This window comes from Chionomys nivalis, chromosome 13 (genome assembly GCF_950005125.1).
Source record: "Chionomys nivalis chromosome 13, mChiNiv1.1, whole genome shotgun sequence".
NCBI lineage: Eukaryota > Metazoa > Chordata > Mammalia > Rodentia > Cricetidae > Chionomys > Chionomys nivalis.
In genome coordinates, this window is record NC_080098.1 from 25,544,098 (window position 1) to 25,568,534 (window position 24,437).

General features: G+C 43.1%; 1 protein-coding gene across 1 annotated transcript in view; it reads left to right on the forward strand.

Annotated features, from left to right (window-relative positions):
* Positions 1–24,437, forward strand: part of Itih5 (inter-alpha-trypsin inhibitor heavy chain 5) — a 101,960-nt gene that overhangs the window by 49,341 nt on the left and 28,182 nt on the right. The window contains exons 6-7 of the mRNA XM_057787506.1: positions 2,237–2,406; positions 3,235–3,351. Of these exons, the coding sequence (XP_057643489.1) occupies positions 2,237–2,406; positions 3,235–3,351 (287 nt within the window). The remainder of the gene's footprint in view (positions 1–2,236; positions 2,407–3,234; positions 3,352–24,437) is intronic.

Here is a 24,437-nt window from a genome sequence, read left to right on the forward strand (position 1 = left end):
AAAGGTACTGCTTGTTTGGATGCTCACCTTACTAGACCTGGATGGAGGTGGGTGGTCCTTGGACTTCTCACAGGGCAGGGAACCCTGATTGCTCTTTGGGCTGATGAGGGAGGGAACTTGATTGGGGGAGGGGGAGGGAAATGGGAGGCGGTGGTGGGGAGGAGGCAGAAATCTTTAAAAAAGAAATAAAAAAATAAGGTACTGCTTTCGAGTTGCTCCCTATAGTGGTAGAAACTATGCTGGTAGAAAACCTTAGCTGTATGGCACTGAGTGGGCGGGGGCCAGCCTCAGGAATTTGCCTTCTTGGTGAAGAACCAAACAGAGCATTCACCCACTCTTTAGGCCTGTGAAATAAAGCATTTATATGAAACTCATGAATTTTCATCATGAATGAACCCCAGAGGTCAACAGGCAACAAAAATAATACACATCCTTTCTCGTGGTCTGTATCAAAGAACCTAGTCAAATAAATCAGAAGAAAGAAGTGATAGTCTTTAAATTCCCAGGACTTTCATTTTGTTATGAACGGGAACTTGTCAAAAGACATTTTTATGAGAGAGATTTGGAGCAAGATAAAGTGGGTGCATGCTGGTAATTTAAAGATAATACATTGGATTATTGCAGAATATTAGAATTACTTACATACTACAAAGGCCTTGGCTATGATCTGCATATATGGTATGAGGTCTGGGTGAAAGAATATCCCTTATTTTCCATTGTCAGAAACCAGAGTCACATACAGGACTTGTTAAATTTCTCTCGAGAGTTTCTGTGAAGGGCCTGAGAACTGATATTTCTAGAAGGTTCTGAGGCGTTGCTAATGCTACTCTTCTGAGGCTGAGGCCTGCTTGATGCACTGTAGGTGACTCTTCAGCCTTTGCTTGGACCCTAGTAAAGTGAGGGGTGACCACTGATGGTCTTCGATGTAACTGATAAGACAATGAGGGGTGACAGCTGATGGTCTCTGATGTAACTGATAAGGCATGGCAAGTACTTTCCAGTAACTCTTAGCCCCATCTCAATTCTGCTGGTTGTAACATCTGTGGATCCCTCCCCCTAGTTCCCATATAAGAGGCTCCACAAGCACATTTACTTTAAGGAAAAGAACAGAAGGGTTCACTTGGCAAACTATGCTGGTTATGTTCCTTGCCACAGAGTGTCTGTTCAATTCATTCTGATCTCCAACTCCCATGTTTAAATTAAAACAAGAGAATAAAGGACATAAAACTTATGCATAAGTATTGATGAGTTATATACACACATACATACACTTTCACACATTCACACTAAGTACACCCATATTGCTATGTTGTACATCAAACAGGATACTTCCCATTGAAAGTTCTTTTGTATTCTTTCTAACTTAGCACCTGTCCTCCCAAAGGAGCACTCACCCTACTTCACTTGTCTCTGGATAAGTTGTATTTGACTTTGAACTCTATGTAAGTGAAGAATAGAGAATATATTCTCCACCCTCTGATGCTCTCCCTCAACAAGACTGTCAGCATCACTTGTAGATTCTTTCATTGTGACAGTCATGTGTCATCCTAAGTGTGACATGTCCATGATGCCATATTGAATTCCTCCTACTTTGCAGATGCTTAAGTTTGGTAATAACATTGCTCGGTGTGATGCTTAGCACAAACTAGGGTGGTGATATGTACATCACATCACTGGATCTTCTCAAGAGCATGACATCGGTACTCCTATTAACGTATTTTACAGTTGGCTTGGTAACCTATGCAAGGACTCACACCCAGTGCAAAGGAAATCAGTATCCTAACACAAGTTCTTCTGTAATGCTAATATTGTTGATCTGACAGGAGCCAGAATCACCCAAGAGACAAACCAATCCTACGTGCCTGTGAAGGACTATCTAGATTAGCTTTATTAGGGTAGAAAAGATGACCCTCACTATGGGTGGCACTGTTTTATGGGGTAGGGTCCTGGACTGGATTAAAAAGGAGCAAGTGGAATGAACAGGTATTCATCTCTCGGCTTTCTGATCTTGGTTGCAATGTGACCAGTTTCCACTCCATTATCTATCTGCTCAAACGATGGGCCCAAACAAACCCTTTCTGCCTTGAGAAATTGACAGACGTTCTTAGAAGATACCAGAACTTCAAGCGTCCAATAGATTGAAGTCTAACATCCTGTGTCTATGCAAAAAGGTAATTCTCTTCATGAAAAGGCTTTAGAATTTCAGCTGTTTGTTGTGTTTATATCTTACTTACAGGCAACTCGGGTCCTCCCCCTTCTACAGTCATCAACCAAAATGAAACTTTTGCCAAAGTTATTTTTAAGCCGACTGTGGTCCAACAAGCTAAGATTGCCCAGAATGGAATTTTGGGAGATTTCATCATTCGATATGATGTCAAGAGAGAGCAGAGCGTTGGTGACATCCAGGTAATGGCTTCCATGATGCCACTGTGTGTGGAGCATGATCCTATCTGTTCAGTTCAGAACTATGGATTCCAATACTTACCTGAAGGTGAAAGATCTTTCTGCTTCTCAGTAAAACGGTTTAAACCCCAAATATGTCTTCAAAGAGACCAGAGGTGCTCCCTTGCTGGCTGCCAAGGGTACCTATTTCGTGCTTCAGTAACCTGGACAGCAAATGAAATCTATAATATAATTTTCCCTGTGGTGTTTTAGATGAGGTTAGAAATTTAGCACCTCTTCAGCTTTAATTAAAAGAGACTGTTCCGGAGCTTATTTCCCTTCAGGTTGTATTGCTGCAGAGACAAGGTGAGAATATTAAACTATGTAGATGTGCGCAGAGAATGCAGACAACCTTGACACCTCCCTGTGTAGGACGCTTAGTAAAACAGATAATGAAAGAAGCAGGCTTCTCAAGAAGCAAGGTCAGAAGAAGATGCATAATTAAAGTCAGTGGTTTGTCATGGTCTGTGTATATATACCCGTGTATACATTTATATTATTTTCAAGGTAATGCAGATTCAGCCCAGGGTCCACATATCCTGGGCAAGCGCTCTGTCACTGAGTTTCACCCCAGTCCATGATGAATAAATTTAAAAGAGTTGATTCTACTTTATTATATTAGTTAACACTAGTTCTCTTGGAGGAATCAAGACTGTAGGTAATTTTGTTCTTGGTGTAGAAGCCTAGACTCTCTACCTCATGTAATATTTGGGTTTCATGACATCTTTGTGTTCTAGAAGTTCTAACGACTGTTCTCATAATCTCCTTCCTTATTCTGAATTCCTCCACCAGGTTCTGAATGGTTACTTTGTGCACTACTTTGCTCCCAAAGACCTCCCTCCTCTACCCAAGAATGTGGTCTTCGTGCTTGACATCAGTGCCTCCATGGTGGGAGCTAAACTCCAGCAGGTGAGTGAGTGCTGCCCATTGCTTTCTCAAGCTTCTGACTGGGACGGTGATCTGCCTTGAGAATGACATTCAGTTGATGCCAAATGTCTGTTTACCATCCAGCTGTTCTTACTTACAGACATCCTTAAACTGCTTCCTGTGAGTCGTTGATAGATTCTATGGAAGAAAGCAGAAGGACAGGCTAGAGGGAACGAGAGAGGACAATGTGAGTGATATAGAAACACAGTGAGAGGGCAGCCACTCAACAGTATTGTCAGCTGACCATGGTGCTGTACACTGGAATGCAAATACTTAGGAGACTGAGGCAGAAGGAACACAAAGTTGAGACTAGCCTGGGGTACACAGCAAGGACAGTCTGGGCTACACAGCGACACCTGGCTCAAAACTAGGCAAAATGAAACAACAAAACAGAACAGTACCGTAGCAACAAAAATGTGTCCAGTGGGGATTCCTTTGCAAACAGTGGAGCAGAACCCCTAGCAGTCCCTTTGGCATACCCACAGGACAAAGAATCCAGATCTCAATAATTCAGAAGTGGTTCTGACAAAATCTGCAGCCCGTTCCCACAACTCCAGGTTCAGAGGGGTCACCAGAGGGCATTTGCATTGTTAGCTGACTTCAATTGTTGCTGTTGAAAGACACTAAAATTTTAACTTTTGTTCTCTTCGGAGGCATTATTTATTGGTGTCTGATTTTGTGATTTTCTCTTTCATATTTGTTTCTGTAATTTTAGAATGATGGTTTCTTATTTATTCTTCCTGAGAGGTTTTCTCTTCATACTTTATGAAACTGTGGATTCATGGATGTGATGTTAGCTTTTATTGACAACTGGTCTCTATCTAGACTTGCCTGGGAAGGGAGCCATGGTCAGCGGTCAGCGCTGATCTAGAAGGATGAAGTTGCCCTGTAGGCATCTCTCATGGGGTCTTTATTATGCTAACCGAGGTGAGAAGACTCCCGACTATGGGCAGCATCATTTCCTAGGGGAGTCTGAACCATCTCAGAGTGAAGAAAGGAATTTGAACACTTAATGTGCATTCATTCCTAGAAAGACTATATTGAATAATAATAATATTAATAATAATAATGGTAAACCTGTTCCAGATACACTAAAGGGCTAAGTAAAGATAATAAATGAACCACATTCAAAGCTATAAAAAAGAGTCATTATTAACTAGTTTTATGGCAAAGAACAAGATTTTAAAGATTAAAAATAGAAGATAAAAATGACTACAAAAACAGTTATTTCAGGTAAAAGAAAATTGTAAACTTCTGTTGTAAATTAAAAACAAAAACAATAAATGACTGGAAAGCTGTACGCAGGAAAAAGGCAAGTGTTTATCATTCATAGACAATGCACTATTCAGATCAATAAGAAATAAACCTTCATAAGGAAGTGAAGAAATGATGTGAGGTGATCCCTGAAAAAAATCATGAAGAATCTGGAAAAGGGAGGCAACCATATTAGCAATTAAAGAAAAGCTATTGACGGGGTCTTGGGTGCTTGAAGCTTAGTGTTCATTAAGTCCTGCTTCAACTTCCATCACGGCATAAATAGGATGGGTGCCACACTCCTGTGATCCCAGCATTCAGGAGGTGGAGGCAGGAGGATCGAAAGTTCAAGGCTACATAGCAGTTTCAAGTCAGTCAGGGATACATAGGAGCTTATTTAAAAACAAAAGAAAACAACATAAAAAGAAATACTATTTTTATCTCCACAGTTTTAAACTATAAATATTATTTATAAGGACACTTTGAATAATGTACATTTTAGTGTACCACACAAGTACCATTTTTACATTATTTCTTAATAAAGTATTAAGAAGTACCAAAGTGGGAAAATGCTCAGCCAGTCTACCGCCACCATCCCATTCACTCTAAGACCATCTGTCCCCAAGGCTGAAGCTGTTCAGAGGGCTCATTTTTGAGCGCCCGAGCTACTTCACAGCCTGAGTCCAAGACCGGTTGTTTTTTGAACCCGTGATTTTTCACAGCTGACGGGGTGGTGGTCAAGGATATACCTATCTATAAGCATGGTTGTTGTCGACATGTGGTCCCAGTACTTTAGACTGAGTGAGGCTGGAGGATTGTGAGTTCAAGGCCAGCCAGTGTTATGTAGCACAGCCCTATCTAAAATAATAAAAGAGGAGAAAGAAATCTTGCCAAAAAACTTCCAGAAAAGTAAACATAAATCCTGCTCAAGCCACATAGAGAAATCAGCCAAACAAACAAAAGGACGAATCAAGGCTCTTCCGAATTTTCCTTTATTTATAAAATAAGCAGGGGCCTCTCATGTGGATGTCTATATACCTGTGTGCGTCTGCACTTACGGTGTCCTCCTTAATCGCTCCACACCTGATTCTTTTTGAGGCAGTGTCTCTCATTGAGCATGGAGTTCTCTGAATGCCTAGACTGACTGCCAGGATCCTCTTGTCTCTGCCTCCCCCGGGGTGTGATTACACACATGTGCTGCCGTGTGCAGATTTTATGTTGGAGCTGAGGATGAACTTTAGGTTCTTATGCATGCATGGTAAGCACTTTACAGACTCAAACATCTCTCCAGACATTTGAAGACCTCTTTTTTTTTTTTTAAACAGCATTTTTTTTTAAATTTATTTATTATGTATATTGTGCTCTGGGCACCAGATCTCATTATAGATGGATGTGAGCCATCATGTGGTTGCTGGAACTTGAACTCAGGACCTCTGGAACAGTAGTCAGTTCTCTTAACCTCTGAGCTATTTCTCTAGTCCTTGAAGATCTCTTAAAAACATAATAGGGCACATATTCAACATGATATTCATTACATGAATTATGTTTTATGGAAGTAGTCTACCATCCCACTTTATTGATGGAAAGCCGAGGGTTTGTACAGATACATAGCCTGTCCTGTAAGTGGATTAAGGTTCAGGCTTTGGTTCCAGGTCTGCCCTGAAGCCCATAAACCAAACCATGAAACTATCACACCATTATGCGAGCAATAGCGTGCAGCTAAGAGAGGTGTGGATGGATGCAAGGTCAGTGCTATTTCTTAGTTTAAGACTTCATTGAGAAGGCGGCACTCTGGAAGCGTGAGCTTCCTCCTTATGCAAGAACAATCCAATGACTGATGTGAGACCATGGCCATGCTCCTTTCTTCTGTCATTTCTGGACATTGAAACCCTATTCCTTGCTAGTCACTGTCAGTTTGGCACGCTTCTTTCTCCTGGCTTCTCAGCAGCAGCATGGCCTCTTTCCAGGAGAACCACCCTGGAACAGCCAAACACATGTCTGAGCAATTTGCAAAGCCCCTCGCTGCCTTGAGTGGTTTTGCAAGTCCTATTTTAGCAATGCATAATTTCTCCAAAGCCACAACACTGGGTGAAAAGCTCAGCTGGCTTGTGGGAGAGTCTCATAGACGATGTTGTATAACTGATGAAAAAGACAATTGCCCCAAGCACAGGCCTTTCGCATTCGGTCAATAGGCTTGGCAACATGAGACATTTGACACGGGTCCACTTGGGTCCTGTTAGGATTATTCTCCATGCTTTTGGCTTCTCAAAACTTTGACAGACTTGAACAGTTTTGCTGTTCTTATGATGGGGTTAAGAGTATAGTTGGTATTAAATAATTTCTCAAGGGCTGCAGGGATGGTTCAGTGATTCAAGGCAGTGGCCATGCAGGCCTGCCTGATGACCTGAGTTTGTCTCGCAAGGGTTGTCTTCTGACTTCTACACAGGAACAATGACAAATGAAGGTGCGTATGCACATACATACACATACAAAAATTAATTTGAAAAATAACTACTCAAACAATTGGCTTTTAAAGAACTGTAAAGATTGAGTTGGGGTAGGGGAGGCTTGGTAAGCCAAGTGCCTACCATGCAAGGATGAGGACCTGGGTTTTGATTCCCAGCATCTATGTAAAAGAAGCTGGATATGGTGGCACTTAATTATACTATCAGTACTAGGGATGCAGAGACAGGAAAGTCTCTGTTGGATTTTGGCAAGGCAGTTTAGCAGGGTTGGTGAGCTCCAGGCTCAGTAAAAGGCTATCAAGAAAAAAAATATATAATAAGGTGGAGAATGACTGAGGGAGATGCGTGCTGCTGACCCCTGGCCTCCACACTTATGAATAAACACATGAATACTTATGCATGCATACACACCCTCCCCACACAAACAGTGAAAACAGTGAAGTTTATTTGACCTGAAAAAAAAAACATACCCCGTAGGAGGTTGATCTGTACCTGGGAGCCCCTAAATCTGTATGCGTCCAGAGTTTTCTGGTTCTTTTCCTAGTGCAGTGGAAATGTGCATCTGGATGCTAAGGCTTCCCCAGTGTAAGGGCAGAGAGAGGGCCTCCCACTGGCCGCAGCACACACATGACTTTTTGTCTCTCATGTATATGTGTTGAGAGATGACTGACATTGGGTCAGACAGACTTCTGCTATTCAGTTCAAAAGCTCAATGAGGTGGGAGCTGGGTGAAGGAACGTGCTGTCTTTTCTAATGAACTGAGTTCGATTCCCTGAGACCTACATGGAGGGAGAAAACTGACTCATGAGAGCTGTCCTCTGACCCCCTAAACCCCCTCCCTCCCATAATTAAATACATGTAAGCATGTTTTCAAAAATTACATTTTTCCTTGACCAAAGCGCACACTTTTCCTTCTAATTTGTACAATTATTATTATTACTATTGTTATTGTTGTTGTTATTATTGGTGCATATGTGTGTGTATGAGGGAGAGAGAGAGAGAGAGAGAGAGAGAGAGAGAGAGAGAGAGAGAGAGAGAGAGAGAAAGCACACAAGTGCAGGTGCCAGGGGCATGAGTGGAAATCCGAGCACAGCCTTGAATGTTGGCCCCTCTCTTCTACTTTCTTTGAGAAACGGCCTTATTGTCCCCCACCCCATGTACCAGACTACCTTGAGCTTCTGGTGACTCTCTGTCTATGCCTCACACCTCACCATAGGAACACTGGTGTGATGGTTGCTCACTACTTCATCTGGCTTTGTATAGGTTCTGGGTATCTGAGCTCAGGTCTCCACACTCCTGTGACAGGAACCTTACCCACTGAGCCATCTCTCTAACCTTCCCATCTGTATGACTGGATTCGTTGCTCTTCATCACGAGGCCTGGCTCTGGGATCTCGGTAACAAATACGGTGATGAACGGATCATTTCACAGATGTTGGGATCCCCTTGTGACTCTGAACCACTCTGAGACAGTCCTGGGTTCCCAGGTAGCTTGGATAGTTGTCTTCGTTCTCTCATTAATTTGGTAGACAGTATCAGAGGATAAGGAACATGTATAGCATCCATGCCTTGAAGTTAGGGAAAGTATGGATTAGCAGGGGGAGGGCTTGTTCTAGTGTCCTGTATAACAGCTTATGCTCCATTCATGGACACGCGCTATGCTTCACTGTATCAGTTTCTCCTATAGTGTTCGAAATCGAGCTCCCAGGAACTAGTTGTATTATTTTCGATGTTACCTTCCAGGTGAACAGTCTGTGAGCTCTCTGGACTTGGGGGCATCTTGGTTTTCATCATCATAGAATGAATTCCCAGAGTTTATGACCCAAGCATTAGATTTACTTTGTGTGGTTTTTAAAATTGTTTTTATTGAACTATATATTTCTCTCCACTCCCCTCCCTTCATCTCCTCTCCCCTTTTACCCTCTCCCATGATCACCACGCTCCCAATTTACTCAGGAGATCTTGTCTTTTTCTATCTCCCATGTAGATTAGATCCATGTATGTCTCTCTTAGGGTCCTCTTTGTTGTCTAAGTTCTCCGGGATTGTGAACTGTAGGCTGGTTTTTCTTTGCATTATGTCTAAAAGCCACTGGTGAGTGAGAACATATTATATTTGTCTTTCTGTGTCTATATGATGTTTTATAGATCTATCCATTTGCTCACAAATTTTAAAATGTCATTATTTTCTTCTGCTGTGTAAGTACTCCATTGTGTAAATGCACCACATTTTCCTTATCCATTATTCTGTTGAGGGGCATTTAGGTTGTTTCCAGGTTCTGACTATGACAAATAATGCTGCTGTGAACATAGTTGAGCACATGTCCATGTGGTATGATTGAGCATCCTTTGGGTATATGCCCAAAAGTGGTATTGCTGGGTCTTGAGGTAGATTGTTTCAACTTCATATGGAAAAGCAAAAAACTCAGGATAGCCAAAAGAATTCTGTACAATAAAGGAATTTCTAGAGGTTTCACAATCCCTGACTTCAAGACTTTAAACTTTACTACAAAACTACAGTTCTGGGCTGGAGAGATGGCTCAGTGGTTAAGAGCATTGCCTGTTCTTCCAAAGGTCCTGAGTTCAATTCCTAGCAACCACATGGTGGCCCACAACCATCTGTAAAGAGGTCTGGCGCCCTCTTCTGGCCTTCAGTCATACAGACAGAATATTGTATACATAATAAATAAATAAATATTTTTTTAAAAAAACTACAGTTCTGAAAACAGCTTGATATTGGCATAAAAACAGGCAGGAGAACCATGGAACTGAAGTGAAGACCTGGATATTAATCCACACGCCTATGAACACCTGATTTTTGGCAAGGAAGCAAAAAATATAAAATGGAAAAAAGAAAGCATATTCAACAAATGGTGCTGGCATAACTGGATATCAACAGTAGAAGAATGAAAATACATCCATATATATCGGTATCGCCATGTGCAAAACTCAGGTCCAAATGGACCAAAGACCTCAACATAAAGCCAGCCACACTGAACCTCATAGACAAAAAGTGGGAAGTATACTTGAACACATTGGCACAGGAGACCACTTCCTAAATATAACCCCAGTATCACAGACACTGAGAGAAACAATTAATAAATGGGACCTCCTGAAACTGAGAAGCTTCTGTATAGGACATGGTCAACAAGACAAAACAGCAGCCTACAGAATGGGAGAATCTTTACCAACCTCACATCGGGCAGAGGACTGATTTCTAAAATATACAAAGAACTCAAGAAATTGATTATCAAAAGAACATATAATTCAATTTTAAAAAATGGAGTACATACCTAAACAGAGAACTCTCAACAGAGGAATCTAAAATGGCTGAAAGCCACTTAAGGAAATGTTCAACATCTATAGTTATCAGAGAAATGCAAATCAAAACAATTCTGATATTCCATCTTACACCTGTAAGAATGGCCAAAATCAAACACACTGATAACAACTTATGCTGGAGAGGTTGTGGGGTAAAGGGAACACTCCTCCATTGCTGGTGGGGGTGCAAGCTGGTACAACCCCTTTGGATGTCAGTGTGATGATTTCTCAGAAAATTAGGAAACAACCTTCCTCAAGACCCAGCAATACTTTGTGTGTTTTTAAAGGTACAATGTGTATAACTGAGTGATAAGTACTTATTAACCGAGCACACTTTTCATGTATATGCATGTGTATATGTGCATATGTGTATTTGGGCTTATGGAGGCCAGAAGCTGATGGTGGATGTCTTCCTCAACCATTCTCTATCATACTTTCTGAGATAGAATTTCTCTCTGAGTCTGGTACTTGCTATAAGACGGGACTGGCTAGACAGCAAGCTCTGGAGGCCCTCCCTCTTTGCAGGCATAGACAGTTGTGTGTTTATGTGAGTATTAGGGTCTGTAACACAAGTTCTCATGCTTATATGCCGAGCCCATACTGACTGAGTGATCTCCCCAGCATCACTTTTTATACATCTCATGTAGGTGGGGTCCCCCTCCCCATCGGGACCAACGATCAGCTCTGTCCCACCAGCCATTCCCAAATAACCACAAAAACTTAGTATTAACCATAAATGCTTGGTCAATAGATTAGACTTGCTTTTATGTAGCTCTTATAACTTAAATGAACCCATTTATATTAATCTGTGTGCTGCCCCAAGGCTCATTTACCTCATCTATGGACTTTCCATGCCGCTTCTTCTGCATCTGACTGGCAGCTCCTGAGACTCCGTCCTTCTTCTCCCCAGAGTTCTCCTAGTCTGGCTTTCCAGCCCAGTCTCCTCCTGCTCAGCTCCAGGTCATTCAGCTCTTTATTAACCAATAAGAGTAATACATATTTACCGTGTACAAAGATTGTTCCACAGTGACTTCACCATCTACTATTTCAGCAAGCCAAAGAAGAAATTGATTTTGTCACCTTGTTTACATCTTTGATATGGTGATGGGCAGGAACATGATGTCACTAGGCTGCAATACACAAAGTTAAAAGAAGAGAGCCAGGATTCAAATCTACCCCAAGCCCACTCTTAAGCCCCCGCAGGTAACATTAGTCATGGAACACCTCTCAAACTCTGAACCCCCATCTGTTCTTGTTGGCACATAGTAATGGAGAATGCTGCACGGTGCAGGTGGATGCACACAGAAATCACTTTCTCAGGGTTCCAGCCAGCAGCTGGGTGCTACGAAGAACTAATGATGCGATTCTGCTTTGATGCACAGAATAAATGAGCAACTTATTTTTATTTAACATGAAATACACCTGGGTAAAAACAGGGTGCATATTTCTTTCTCCTCTGTGATTTGTTTGGCTAGGTTGTAGCTGAGCATGAAGACCATGCAGATGCTAAGAGAGAGCATGACTATGGAGTCCAGAAATGTCCAGAACTCTAGCACACAGGTCTTCACGAACCTGTGAGCCTGCCACATTCTGAAAGGGAGGATTCTGAAAGCTACCAGGGTATAAATGAAGTAGCTTTTAGGTGATGGGGATCAAGGGAGGGAGTGTGCAACAACCTAACATCTGGGGATCAAGGGAGGGAGTGTGCTGTAACCTAACATCTGGGGATCAAGGGAGGGACTGTGCAGTAACCTAACATCTGGGGATCAAGGGAGGGACTGTGCAGTAACCTAACATCTGGGGATCAAGGGAGGGACTGTGCAGTAACCTAACATCTGGGAGGTGTGAGAAGGGCATTAGCAGTGGAATTCAAAGGGCCTCCCCAGACTTGTGGTTTGCTCAGGAAGATGAAGCTTCCAGAATGTGTGACTCAGAAAGAAGGCACGTTGCAAGTGTATCAAATGAGAGTTTGCCTTAAAACCTGCGAGGGGGCTGGAGAGATGGCTAAGAGGTTAGGGACTTCCAGAGATCCTGAGTTCAGTTCCCAGCAACCACATGGTGGCTCACAGTCATCTATTGCCATGAGAAGTGGTTTCCTCTTCTAGTGTGCAGGCATATATTTATTTATTTGTACAATAAATTAATATATAAATCTTTTAAAAAAATTTAAAAATTAAAAAAAACCTGGGAAGGATTAGAAGACAAAGACTGTGGCATCATACAAAAGAAGATTAGTATGAAGTACCAGGTATCCTAAGTGCCTGTTTAGATCTTAGATGTCATTGGAAGTATCTACATTGGAAACAGTCCTGTGGCCGTAGGCAATAACAAAGGAGCCTAGCCTCCTTGGTTTTGGTTTCTGGGGATTTGTGAACTTTCTAGAAAGGAGTAATAATACCTTCAGGCAGGTTATTACATTGTAACTACTTTTGAAAGTGAATTATCTTTATTTCATATGTATGAGTGGTTGCCTGAATATACGTGTATGTGCATGACATGGATGTCGGGTGCCTGAAGACACCAGAAGAGGAAGTCAAGTTTCCTGGGACTGAGTTTCATGTGGTTGTGAGCTGGTGTGAGTGCTGGGAACAAGCCCGAGGTCTGCAAGAGCAGCCAGAACCCTGGATCTCTGAGCCCTGCCTGCAGCCCCAGAAATCTTTGTAACTACTTACCACCACTGTTTATGCTTGCTTGGTTATTTTGGGTGGTACTGAGGATTGAACCCCAGACTTCACACATGCTAGGCAATCACTCTACCACTGAGCTGTGATTCCAGCCTAGCAAGTCTGCTACTGCCCTGCAATCATAGACAGCATGCGGAGATGGTAGTGTTATATTCTAGTAACACTTTATTTCCCAGCACAAGCTGAGATCCGGGTTCTGCTGTGGGCTGCAGTTCGCTGACCTCTCACCTAGAGCAATGACTGTACGGGATTAGTCATTTCAGTTCGATGCTCTGATTTAGCTGCCCTTGCCACTAGGGGATGGATATTTCAGGAATATATTTCAAAATAGAGATCTGGGACATAGGACAAGGTACAGAGGACAGTGAGGAAAACATGTGAGTGAGTGTGTGTGTGTGTGTGTGTGTGTGTGTGAGAGAGAGAGAGAGAGAGAGAGAGAGAGAAGATATGAAGTAATTAATATATGAAGAGAGGGCAAAATACTTTCCTTGGGTCATTTGTAAGCCCTGAGATCTGTAGTTCCAAGAAAAACTTGTTCCCCCACATTGATAATATAGATTTTTTTTTTACCTTAATTATTTAGTGGGTGTGTGTTTGTCTGCAAGTGTGGACAACACTGCAGCGGAGGTCAGAGAGCTGGAGAAGGTTCTCTCCCTCTCCTACCATAGGGGGTTCCTGAATTAGAACTCCAGTCACGCGGCTTGGCAGCAAGCGCCTTTACCCACCAACCGATCTTGCAATAGTGCAACTAACTTTAAACAACTGGGAGCTCCCCACTTAAAACTTTGGTTTCGAGGCAATTGAAAATTTCCCTAAATGAGCGCTAGATTACAAACGCGGAGCGTCTCTGAGCACAGACCCTCGGACTGCGGTACAAAGAGAGCTTGTGGAGAGGCGCCCAAAACCACTCAGGTTGCAGTTTGTCAGTGTCTGAAATCATGGCACCAGCTGGTAATGGAAAGCCTGGACCTAGAGCTCGGCTTCCTGAAAAGTCTGCCCCCTGCTCTCTAGCTGGGATCAGCAGGGTTTTATACAAAAGGGCTACAGAGGGGCTGAAAGGAAACCACTTCAGGTAACAGAAAGATAAACACTGCGAGTTGGAGAGAATTAAAGGAGATAACCAGGCTGGAAGTGCTTATCTGGGTGTCAGAAGTCTTCGCCAATCCAGGGACTTCACAGCCTTGGCTGGGTGATTAGAATTGCAGCTGGGTAAATTCCTCAGGGCTGCCAGAGTGCGGCCACCCCCTTTTCTTGTTCAGGACACCCAATTCTCCCCTAAGTTTCATCTTGGCTTTGACTCCAGATTCAGATTCTTCGAGAATGAAACAAACATGTGATTGTGTTCTGTGAGACATGGGGAAATTCGCAGATAAGAAGGAGCCTTTTCTCATAAGAAGCCAAAAGAAACCAAGAATCACACAAAACCGACATGGCAAGTGTAGCACAAATAACAACCCAGAGACAGATATAAGGGTGCAAGCTGAAGGTCAGAAAAACAAAGCAGCCAGCCACTGGCTCTTACCTCTACCTCAGACTGAAGTGAGCCATCCTACCTCCACCAAACCACAGACTCCACACTCCATTGAGTTCCTGTCTCTTCCCCTTTATATTCCTCTCGCCACCCGCATAGTGCTGGGTGGGTCCTGTCTCCACCTCCCTAGTGCTGGGATTAAAGGTGTGTGACTCCCAAATCCTGGGATTAAAGGTATGAACCACCACCACCACCTGGATCTGTTTCTGGATCAACCTTGTGTAGCCCAGGGTAGCCTTGAACTCACAGAGATCTGTCTGCCTGTTTCCCTGAGTCCTGGCAGTAAAAGTGTGTGACACCACTGCCTGGCCCGCAGTGGCTTAGTTTTGCATTCTGATCTTCAGTCAAGCTTTATTTATTAAAATACAAATAAAATATCACTACAGCCAAGTGGTCCGCAGAATAGAGATGGAAGCTCTGGTTATTGCGCCATAAGGTGGGCACCAGTTCTTAAGGATAAAACTGGTGTGTATGTGTGCTGGGAGGTGGAGAGGAGGCTTAGGGGATGGCATAGGTGAGTCTAGAAGGCTCTTGGAAGTTAGTTGAGTGAGTGAGGTAAGGATGGGGGAGGAAGATCTGTGCTGACAAACAGGTAGCATGCACGAGAATATGGGAGGGAGATGCCAGTGTTAATCATCAACATCCCAGAATCTAAACTTATCTGAGAGATGGGCCTCTGGGCATGTCTGTGGGAGATCATCTTGATTACATGTTAATCAATGTGGGAAGACCCATCTTAATTGTGGGTGGGGCTGTTCCTTACACAGGGGACCCTGCATGAAACAGAGAAAGCGAGCCATGCACTATGCCTAGATTCATTACTTTCTGTTGTCTGTGGCTGCTTTGGTGAACTCTGAGACATAATGCACATTTTCTACCTGAAGTTGCTTTTGCCAGCGTGCTTCATCATAGCAGCGGGAAAAGCAACTGATCCACAGAGATCCAGAAAGAATATCCAACTGTAAGCCACTTTAAGGCAGGACATTAGCATTTTGCTGGAGAAGAGAAATGCCGAACATTTGTACATTATTCAAATTCATTCTGCCAAGTAGACAGTGAAAGAATTCTAGGGATGAGAAAGAGCTGAGCAGCAACAACAACAACAAAACAGCAACAACAAAAGAACGACGGGAGAGTAAGAAGGGGCTGTCGTTGGGTGCAGTTTTCTTGGCAGCACGGGGATGACTTTGAAAAGAGGCAGAAAACAAGAATGAGCATGCTATAGTCAGAAGGCTTGGGTGATAGTTTTGGCATAGGTCATATGAAAGCTTTCTTGACATGAACATTTGTAAAGAAAGTGAAATCAGAACAAGACCTCAAGTGTATAGCTGGGCTGTTAGACAAGCAAACAACGCCATAGAGTCTAACACTGAAGAGGTGGCTTATGCCTCTAATTCCAGCACATTGGAGGCTGAGGCAGGAGGAGGGCCATGAGTTAGAGGCAAGCCTGAGTTACATAGCAAGTTGGAGGCTAGTTTCCGAGTGAGATCCTGTTTCAAAATGAGAGAGAGGGAAGGCAAAGGGAGAAAAGCAGGAAGGAAGGATCACTGAAAAGCAGTTGGTGAGTGTCTACATTAAGTGATAGCCCTCTCTAGGGTATTAGTCTCAGGAGTTCAAGGTTTAAGCATCACCATGGAAACAGCAGATGAGACCTTGCACCCTCTGAGATGGAGAGTTTAGCCTGATGAGACCTTGCACAGACCCGATTCCTTTGAAGGATCACACCCCTCCATATAACATGAAAAACTTCTAGTCACTTTGCCTGTCTAGTCTGTGGACCTGCTTGGATGGGGGAGGGAGCTTTACTCATAACCATGAGTTTTGAGTAAAATAGACCTGTAGCTGGTGATAAAACTCTATAGTCATATGGTCAAGGAACTCTCTGATAACATATATAAAGGCTTCTGAGCCATGATAAACCAGAAGTTCTTAGTAGAAGCTTATGGGAAACATATGTTCATGCTGCAGGTTCCTGTCTAGTGAAATCCTCTCAGAAGGTATTAAACCCCAGATGTCCCTCCTCGCTCCCCTAAAACTGGCTACAGCAGAACAGGAGAGTGAAAGGGGCTGCCGCAGACTTTGGAACCATGTTTAAAGTATGGAAGCCGGTAGCAGGGCAATGCTTTGGGTTTAGGAATATCCTGGATTATGTCTCCAGCAGACTAAGATAAAGGTGATATGATTATCCAGAAAGGAGAACAAGAGAAATCAAGCCAGGAGTGTGGACGTGGGAAATCTCCAAGCAGAAGTAGTAGCTGAAGAATGAATGAGATCCCTTTAGGGAGGGAGAGAGTTTAGGCCTTATGGAGGGGGTCTAGAGAGAGGAGAAAAGGTAGGAGAAGGAAATGGATGTTGTCTGTATAATGAATAATTCTAGAATGGATGAAGAGATATTTTGGCAATGAAATTTAGTATGACGACAAAAGCCTTTCTTCTCATGGCACTGCTGTCCAGTGGTGGCGATCCAATTGTTGAACTCCCTTCTCCATTGTGGCACTGGTCATGTACATTCATGTTGCCACTCCCCAGTAGTACCAGAGCCTGCTTCTGTATCTCTCAATTTGTAGCATGGAACCTGGTTAGTGTCTGATGCACACAGTGTTGTGTAGATACACCAGAGAGAAGTCTGGGGCTTCTATAGTCATGTGTCTTGAGGCTAATGAACCAGGAATGGGTCTGGGGAGATGGCTTAGCTGGTAGAGTACTTATCATGCCAGCACAGGGACCTGAACTTGGCTCCCAGTACCCATGAGAAAAGCTGAGTGTGACTCTACAGGTCTGTTGCTCAGTGCCGGGGAGGCAGAGCCAGGCGGGTCCACTGGTCAGCCAGCCTAGATGAACTATTGAGCTTCGGAGTCAATGTGTGACCCTGTCTCAAAAAAATAAGGCTCCTGCATGCATGAACACACTCGCATGCATGGCTGCACATACATGTGCACACACTCACACAGGCATATGTATGTAACACACAAGCCACAAAGATCCAAGACAAAATCATGCCTCCCCTGGATGAACATTTAGCATTTGGCTTTCAAAACACCACTACTGAACTGGCCCTTAGGCTGAACTGGGATTAAAGGAGAGATGAGTTATATAATCCCTGAGCTAGACACTGTGTTTTTGATCATCTGAAATCTCCTTCTTGCTTGAGCGTGGTTATAATGTAAGTAAGTATGAGGAGCAGATACACAAAAATTGAGCCCATCCCAATTCCCTCAGGCTACAGCAAATGCTTTACTCACACATGTAGGACTTGACCACCAAATAGAAGCCAGCTGATCACCAGGCACCTCTCCTTGTCTGCAAAACCATGAGAACAAGGCAGGTACCTAGAAGGCAAGCCCAGGGGCATTAGTTTCCTTTGGATCACAGTGACAGAGTTCTCCGGCTGAGCAATGTGAAGGAGGAAGGGTTGATCTGGGCTCACAGTTTCATAGCAGAGAAGACATGGTGGGGATCAAGATGTGGGGAGCACATGGCCAAAGCTTGCTCACATAGCAGCAGATCAGGAAGCCAAAAATCAGGCCAGATGAGGCTGTAGCCTTCAGGGGTCTGCCCCTGTTACCTGTGCTCACCTTCCTGGCCCTAGCTCTTAAAGTCTCCTTCAAATAATGCTGCACACTGGAAGCGAAGTTACGATGCTTGGCTTGGTGCTGCTGTGCTCTGACTGGGATGGAGGCCGCAGCTCGAAAGACTGAGGAGTCTGGAGTGTTTGTAAGAATGCTAGGGTAGCTTAGAGATGGTGTTAGACTGAGGAAAATCCCCAGAGAACAGAACAAGGTTCAGTGGGCTATGTGATAATGAAGTTTAAGAGTCCAGATTAAGGGGCTGGAGAGATGGCTCAGAGGTTAAGAGCATTGCCTGTTCCTCCAAAGGTCCTGAGTTCAATTCCCAGCAACCACATGGTGGCTCACAACCATCTGTAATGGGGTATGGTGCCCTCTTCTGGCCTGCAGGTATACACACAGACAGACTATTATACACATAATAAACAAATAAATATTAAAAAAAAAAAGAGTCCAGATTAAGTCAAAGACTACGAGATATTCAACCATTTTCTTCTTGTCCACCGCTCAGATTTCTGTGTGTGGTGTGTTTTGGTATGCTTTATGAAACTCATGCCAGCAGGTAGCCTGTGCTCTTGGTTTCCTCTTGTCATGGTCAGTCTTCATTGTCCACTTGACTGGGATCAGAGGCACCTAGGAAACACACCTCTGAGCTTGTCTGTGCGAAGATTTTCAGAGAAGCTTATCTCTAACTAAAAGACCCATTCTGAATGTTTGTTTGTTTATTCTTTTATTTATTCTTTCGTTATTTTAATTTCATGAGTGTGGGTGAGTTGCCTGCATGTATGTTTACATATCATGTGCATACCCCATGTCCAAGAAGACAGAAGACCGTTCTGAGTGTGGGTCCCACTCTGAATAAAAAGAGAAGGCAAGCTGAGCACCAGCGTCCATCTCTGTTTCCTGGCTGTGGGTACAACGAGACCAGCCGCCTCCTGTTCCCGTGGCCACAGCTGCAGCTTCTCTGCTTTCTCTACCACTTCTTTCCTGCCACAGTGGACGAGACCCTCCAACTGTGAGCTAAAAGAAATCTTGAATGGAGTCGCCATGATTCTCCCACTCCAAACAGACGCAGGCTAAGATCTCCCTGGTAAGCCACCTCGTGGGGCTACACAGAATATTAGAAATGGGTTAGATCAATGTGTAAGAACTAGCCAATAAGAGGTTAAAACTAATGGGCCAAGCAGTGTTTAAAAGAATACAGTTTCCGTGTAATTATTTCGGGTGTAAAGCTAACCATGCAGGTGGCTGGGCGCTGGGAACGCAGCCCACCGCAGATTCATACGCCAGAGTGGCGCTCAAGGTGATTAACTAATGCCACGTAAAACCTGAGAGGGCTTAAAAAAGAGAGAGAGAGAATTTAAGACAGCTTTTTGCTGTTTCTGGGTTGCGTGCCGCAAAGAAATTGTCCTGACTCAGCAGCAGGAAAAAAACTGTTTTAAAATGTGGGCGGTGGTGGCGCACGCCTTTAATCCCAGCACTTGGGAGGCAGAGGCAGGCGGATCTCTGTGAGTTCGAGACCAGCCTGGTCTACAAGAGCTAGTTCCAGGACAGGCTCCAAAACCACAGAGAAACCCTGTCTCGAAAAACCAAAATAAATAAATAAATAAATAAAATAAAATAAAAAAATAAAATGCCGGCTTTCTGGACTGTGCCGCCATCGCGATCTCTGTCTGGCTCCTGCGGGAGACAGAGCTTTTGAATGGAGCATTTGGAGTAAAGTGCTACGGCTTGCTTGATGGCAATGTGGACTGCTGTGTGCCTGGAACTGTGACTGGCTCAGGGACACCAAATGGCTCTGAGGCAGGAGAGGCTCAGCTCCACCAAGCTGAACTGTGCTGGTCTCAGGCAGGAACTACCGTAATTACCATAGCAACAGCGCAGTTAAGGTTTAGACAGGCAGTAAACAGGCAGTACCCTATTACCCCTACATGGTGCAACTTAAGTTTTAAAAAATTCACAGAGAGTTTGGATTATGTACATTGTGTTTTCTTTAAAATTTTTGACTGTGAAGGAGCTAAGTACAGAGAGACATTTCATTATATGGGCTGCCAAGTGGAACCAGAATGGATATCATAAGGGTATTATGATTTCACAATTTGGGTCTAAGGATATGATGCTTTGGAGAGGGTCTTCTTTTGTTTTCACAGAAGATGAGACCCTGGGAATTGCTTTTATCCCAATATGGTATTATAGACCACACCCTACTGAAAGGTTGCTGTGAACACCCTCAAAAAATTGCTTCAGTCAACTGCCCACTGAGATGAACCTGGCACACAGGTTATACCATAAAAGACCTAAATAACAGCGCCCCCATTCAGCAGGAAGCAGTTTGGAGACAAAAAACTGCACCCATGTTCCCAAATATGGTTTATAAATGTTCTTTTACACTTAAAGGGGGATATGATATAGATATGAATAATTTACATTGGTGTGGATTTTAAGGTCAATTTTGTTGTATGTATATGTATTTCTGATCTTGATTAAGGTATTGCGATTGTGTAGTTCGTTTAAAATGTAATGTATAATTAGAAAATATAGGTTGCTAATGGATAATCATCAATAATAGTCAAGCTTGTAGTCATGTTAGTTAGATTTTCAAGATGTACATAGATATATTTTAGATAGGCATTCTTCATATCTTTCAAAGACTACAAAATATGACATTTAAAATATTTTAATAACTTAGGGCTTTTCATGACAATGAGACACATCTGCTCCTGACAGCACCAATATACTTCAAGAGGAAGATGGGCATCAAAGAGGCTCCTTATGGAGTTTGATAGCCATTTGGGCAAGAAACTGCTCTTGCCTGCACTGTTGCATAAACTGGACACAGAGAACCCACAGAGAGAGGACTGCTGAACTTGCCTAAAGATGAGATGATCTTTTGGGGTTCCTGATTCATAAAAGAGTCTGCGAGACATTCTGCAGGACACAGCAAAAAGTGACTGAACTGTCTTTGGAATTTCCTGCTTCATGGAAATGTCTGCTGGATACTATGGGCCTGTAGGCTGAAGATGGATGCCCCAACTGTACAAAAGAACTTTGGGTGACTGTCCAGGCAGTGAGATGTCTCTGTCATTTCTAGAGTTTGAAGTTTCTTATTTCTTGTTTACTTAGGTAATATTATATCCTTCTGGAGTCTTTGATGGAGTTGAAGAATGGATAGATAGTTATAGTTTTCCTTAGTTATGATAAGAGATAAAATAGATAGAAATATTGTAACTGTAATTCTTGCTCTATAACTGTTTTGCTAAATGTAATTGTACTATGTTAAAATGAAAGGCTTCTTTTTTGTTTAAACAGAAAAAGGGGAAATGATGGAGGAGGGTCATCTTTCTATCTGTTGCTTTCATTGGTTAATTAATAAAGAAACTGCTTGGCCTCTGGTAAGGTAGAATTTAGATAGGTGGAGTAAACAAAACAGAATGCTGGGAGAAAGAAGCCGAGTCAGTGAGTCGCCATGATTCTCCCACTCCAGACAGACGCAGGTTAAGATCTTTCCTGGTAAGCCAGCTCGTGGTGCTACACAAAATATTAGAAATGGGTTAGATCAATATGTAAGAGCTGGCCAATAAGAGGCTGGAACTAATGGGCCAAGCAGTGTTTAAAAGAAAAAAAAAAAAGAAATCTTGAATGTTCTTCCATCAGGTATTTTGACACAGCAACAAGAAAATAACCAATACGCTTCCCTTAGGCAGCTGAGTCAGGGGGCTCACATCTGTAAGGATTGTTTTGCCCCCCTCTATACATGTGAGAAAACCCTTGCCTCCCCTAGAACAAATATGGAAGATGGAAAACAATTAACTCTCTATTAACGATTAAAATGGCCTTATGATCTCTTCCCTCCAATAACAAAAGTCGTACTTGTCCAACTTTTGTGGCGGCCTTAAGAGCAGAGAGAGATGGATGGAGACTCAGAGATTGCATCACTCTCCCTGCCTGACAGACGAGAGCTCCACTTCCTCTATTTCCTGAATATACAGTCTAAATCTTTGGTAAACTGTGTTTATTTCTTACATAATAGTCCAACAATTTCATATTGAATGTGGCTTTTTCTCAGCCTTTGTGTTCCCCTCTTTTACGGTTCCAGCATTCCACATCCTGGGACTCTAGAGTGAGAACCCAAGTGTGGACACAAGCCAGAGAAACAGGAACCATGAGAACGCAAGACCTAAGGGGAAGTTGAGTGGGGCATAGGCCAGTCGAATGGCTCAGATGCAGCTGCAGAGTTAGACATCAAACATCTGCAGAATGAAAGAGGCAGGGGTCCACAGCCCAAGCCTGCAGCTAGGCAGTATAGCCTTCAGGGGTTAGGACAGACACTAGGGACCAGGTATTTTATAATTTCAGTCAGTAAGCTTGTCAGATCGATACCAGGGAGGTTTGTACATCATGGAAACCATGTGTGTGTTTCTTTGTGTGTATGTGTGTGTATAGATATATGTAGGTAATATGAAGTGTCTTTTTTAGTCACTCTCTACCTTATATTTTTGAGACAGTATCTCTCACTAAGCCTTGCGCTCACCAGTTCTGCCTCACGGATCCTCCTGTCTCTGTCTGCCCTGCAATGGGGATACAGGCATATGATGCCTCGCCCAGATTATTTTCATCGATATTGTGAAATCTAAAGTCGTATGCCCATGCTTTCACAACAAATACCTTACAGGCCAAGCCATCTGCTCATCCCTAAGCAAATTTCTCTTGATAGCACTCTTCTGAAGAAAGACGCCATACCCAGGGATGGCTACCCACAGCCTTGAGTGAATTACTTTTGCAAGCTTGAGAGAAGAAACAGAAGGTGGAAAGCTTCATAATTCAGACAGTTCAGTTCCCAGTGGCTATGCTGATCCTAAGCCTCTGCTGAGGTGGTGTCAAAGCAGCCAGGTGCATTTGGAGGAGGAGAAAGTAAAAGAGACTAGGAATAGGCCTGACCTTTAAATGTATGCCCACACTCACCTGTGGCCAATTTCTCTGTCTAGGGCCCACCTCATAAAGCTCCCATAATCTCCCCAAATAGTGTCACTAGCTGGAGACCAACCATCTAATAAAGAAGCTTGTGGAGGATATCTAATATTCAAACTGTAACAAGTCTATAGATAAAGATGGGCTGTATTTTTGATAGGGCAAACAAGACCATGTGGTCAGGCTGGAATCTGGCTAGGGCGAGAGCTATGAAATTGACCATGAGAATAAGTTATCATAAGCATTGACCTTCCACAAAAGGGAACAAGAGAAAGAAACCTATTTTGAGTGCTAGGGAATACACACACACACACTCACACACACACACACACACACACTCTCAGTTGGTAGAGTGCTTGCCAATGTGACAAAGCCCTAGCTTTGATACCCAGCGCTGCATAAAACCAAGTATGGTGGTGTACCTCTCTAATGCCAGCACTCTGGAGGTAGAAACAACAAGATCAAGAGTTCAAGGTCATCCTCCTCAGCTACATAGGTTTGAGGACAGCCCTGGATCCATGAGACCTTATCCCCAAAGCAGGACTGTTAGGATGTTTGAATATTTGACATATCCAATATGAAAACCATGGATATTCTCAGCATGTTGTGAAGATGTAAAGAAATATTACTGGCAAAGTGCTTTCTAAAAATATGTACCATGACATCATTAGGTTAATGTTTGACACATTTGTTGAAGCAAAGTCAAAGCACTAGAAGCTTGTCTTAATGAGAGCCAGAAGGGTGTGATGAGACAATCTGTCCCTCACATTAAGATGATGTCATTCAAACACAAAGACTAAAAAGATCAAGTTGCGCTTATTTTGCAGAAATTATTCTAGGATCTAAATATTTTCAGTCTTTAACAAATGTTAAGGCAGAAATTTTTTTTAATATGGAAATTCTTTTTTTATTTATTTTTTATTTTTTATTTACTTATTTATGTATTAAAGATTTCTGCCTCTTCCCTGCCACCGCCTCCCATTTCCCTCCCCCTCCTCCTATCAAGTCCCCCTCCCTCGTCAGCCCTAAAAGCAATCAGGGTTCCCTGCCCTGTGGGAAGTCCCAGGACCACCCACCTCCATCCAGGTCTAGTAAGGTGAGCATCCAAACTGCCTAGGCTCCCACAAAGCCAGTATGTGCAGTAGGATCAAAAACCCATTGCCATTGTTCTTGAGTTCTCAGTAGTCCTCATTGTCTGCTATTTTCAGCGAGTCCGGTTTTATCCCATGCTTTTTCAGACCCAGGCCAGCTGGCCTTGGTGAGTTCCTGATAGAACATCCCCA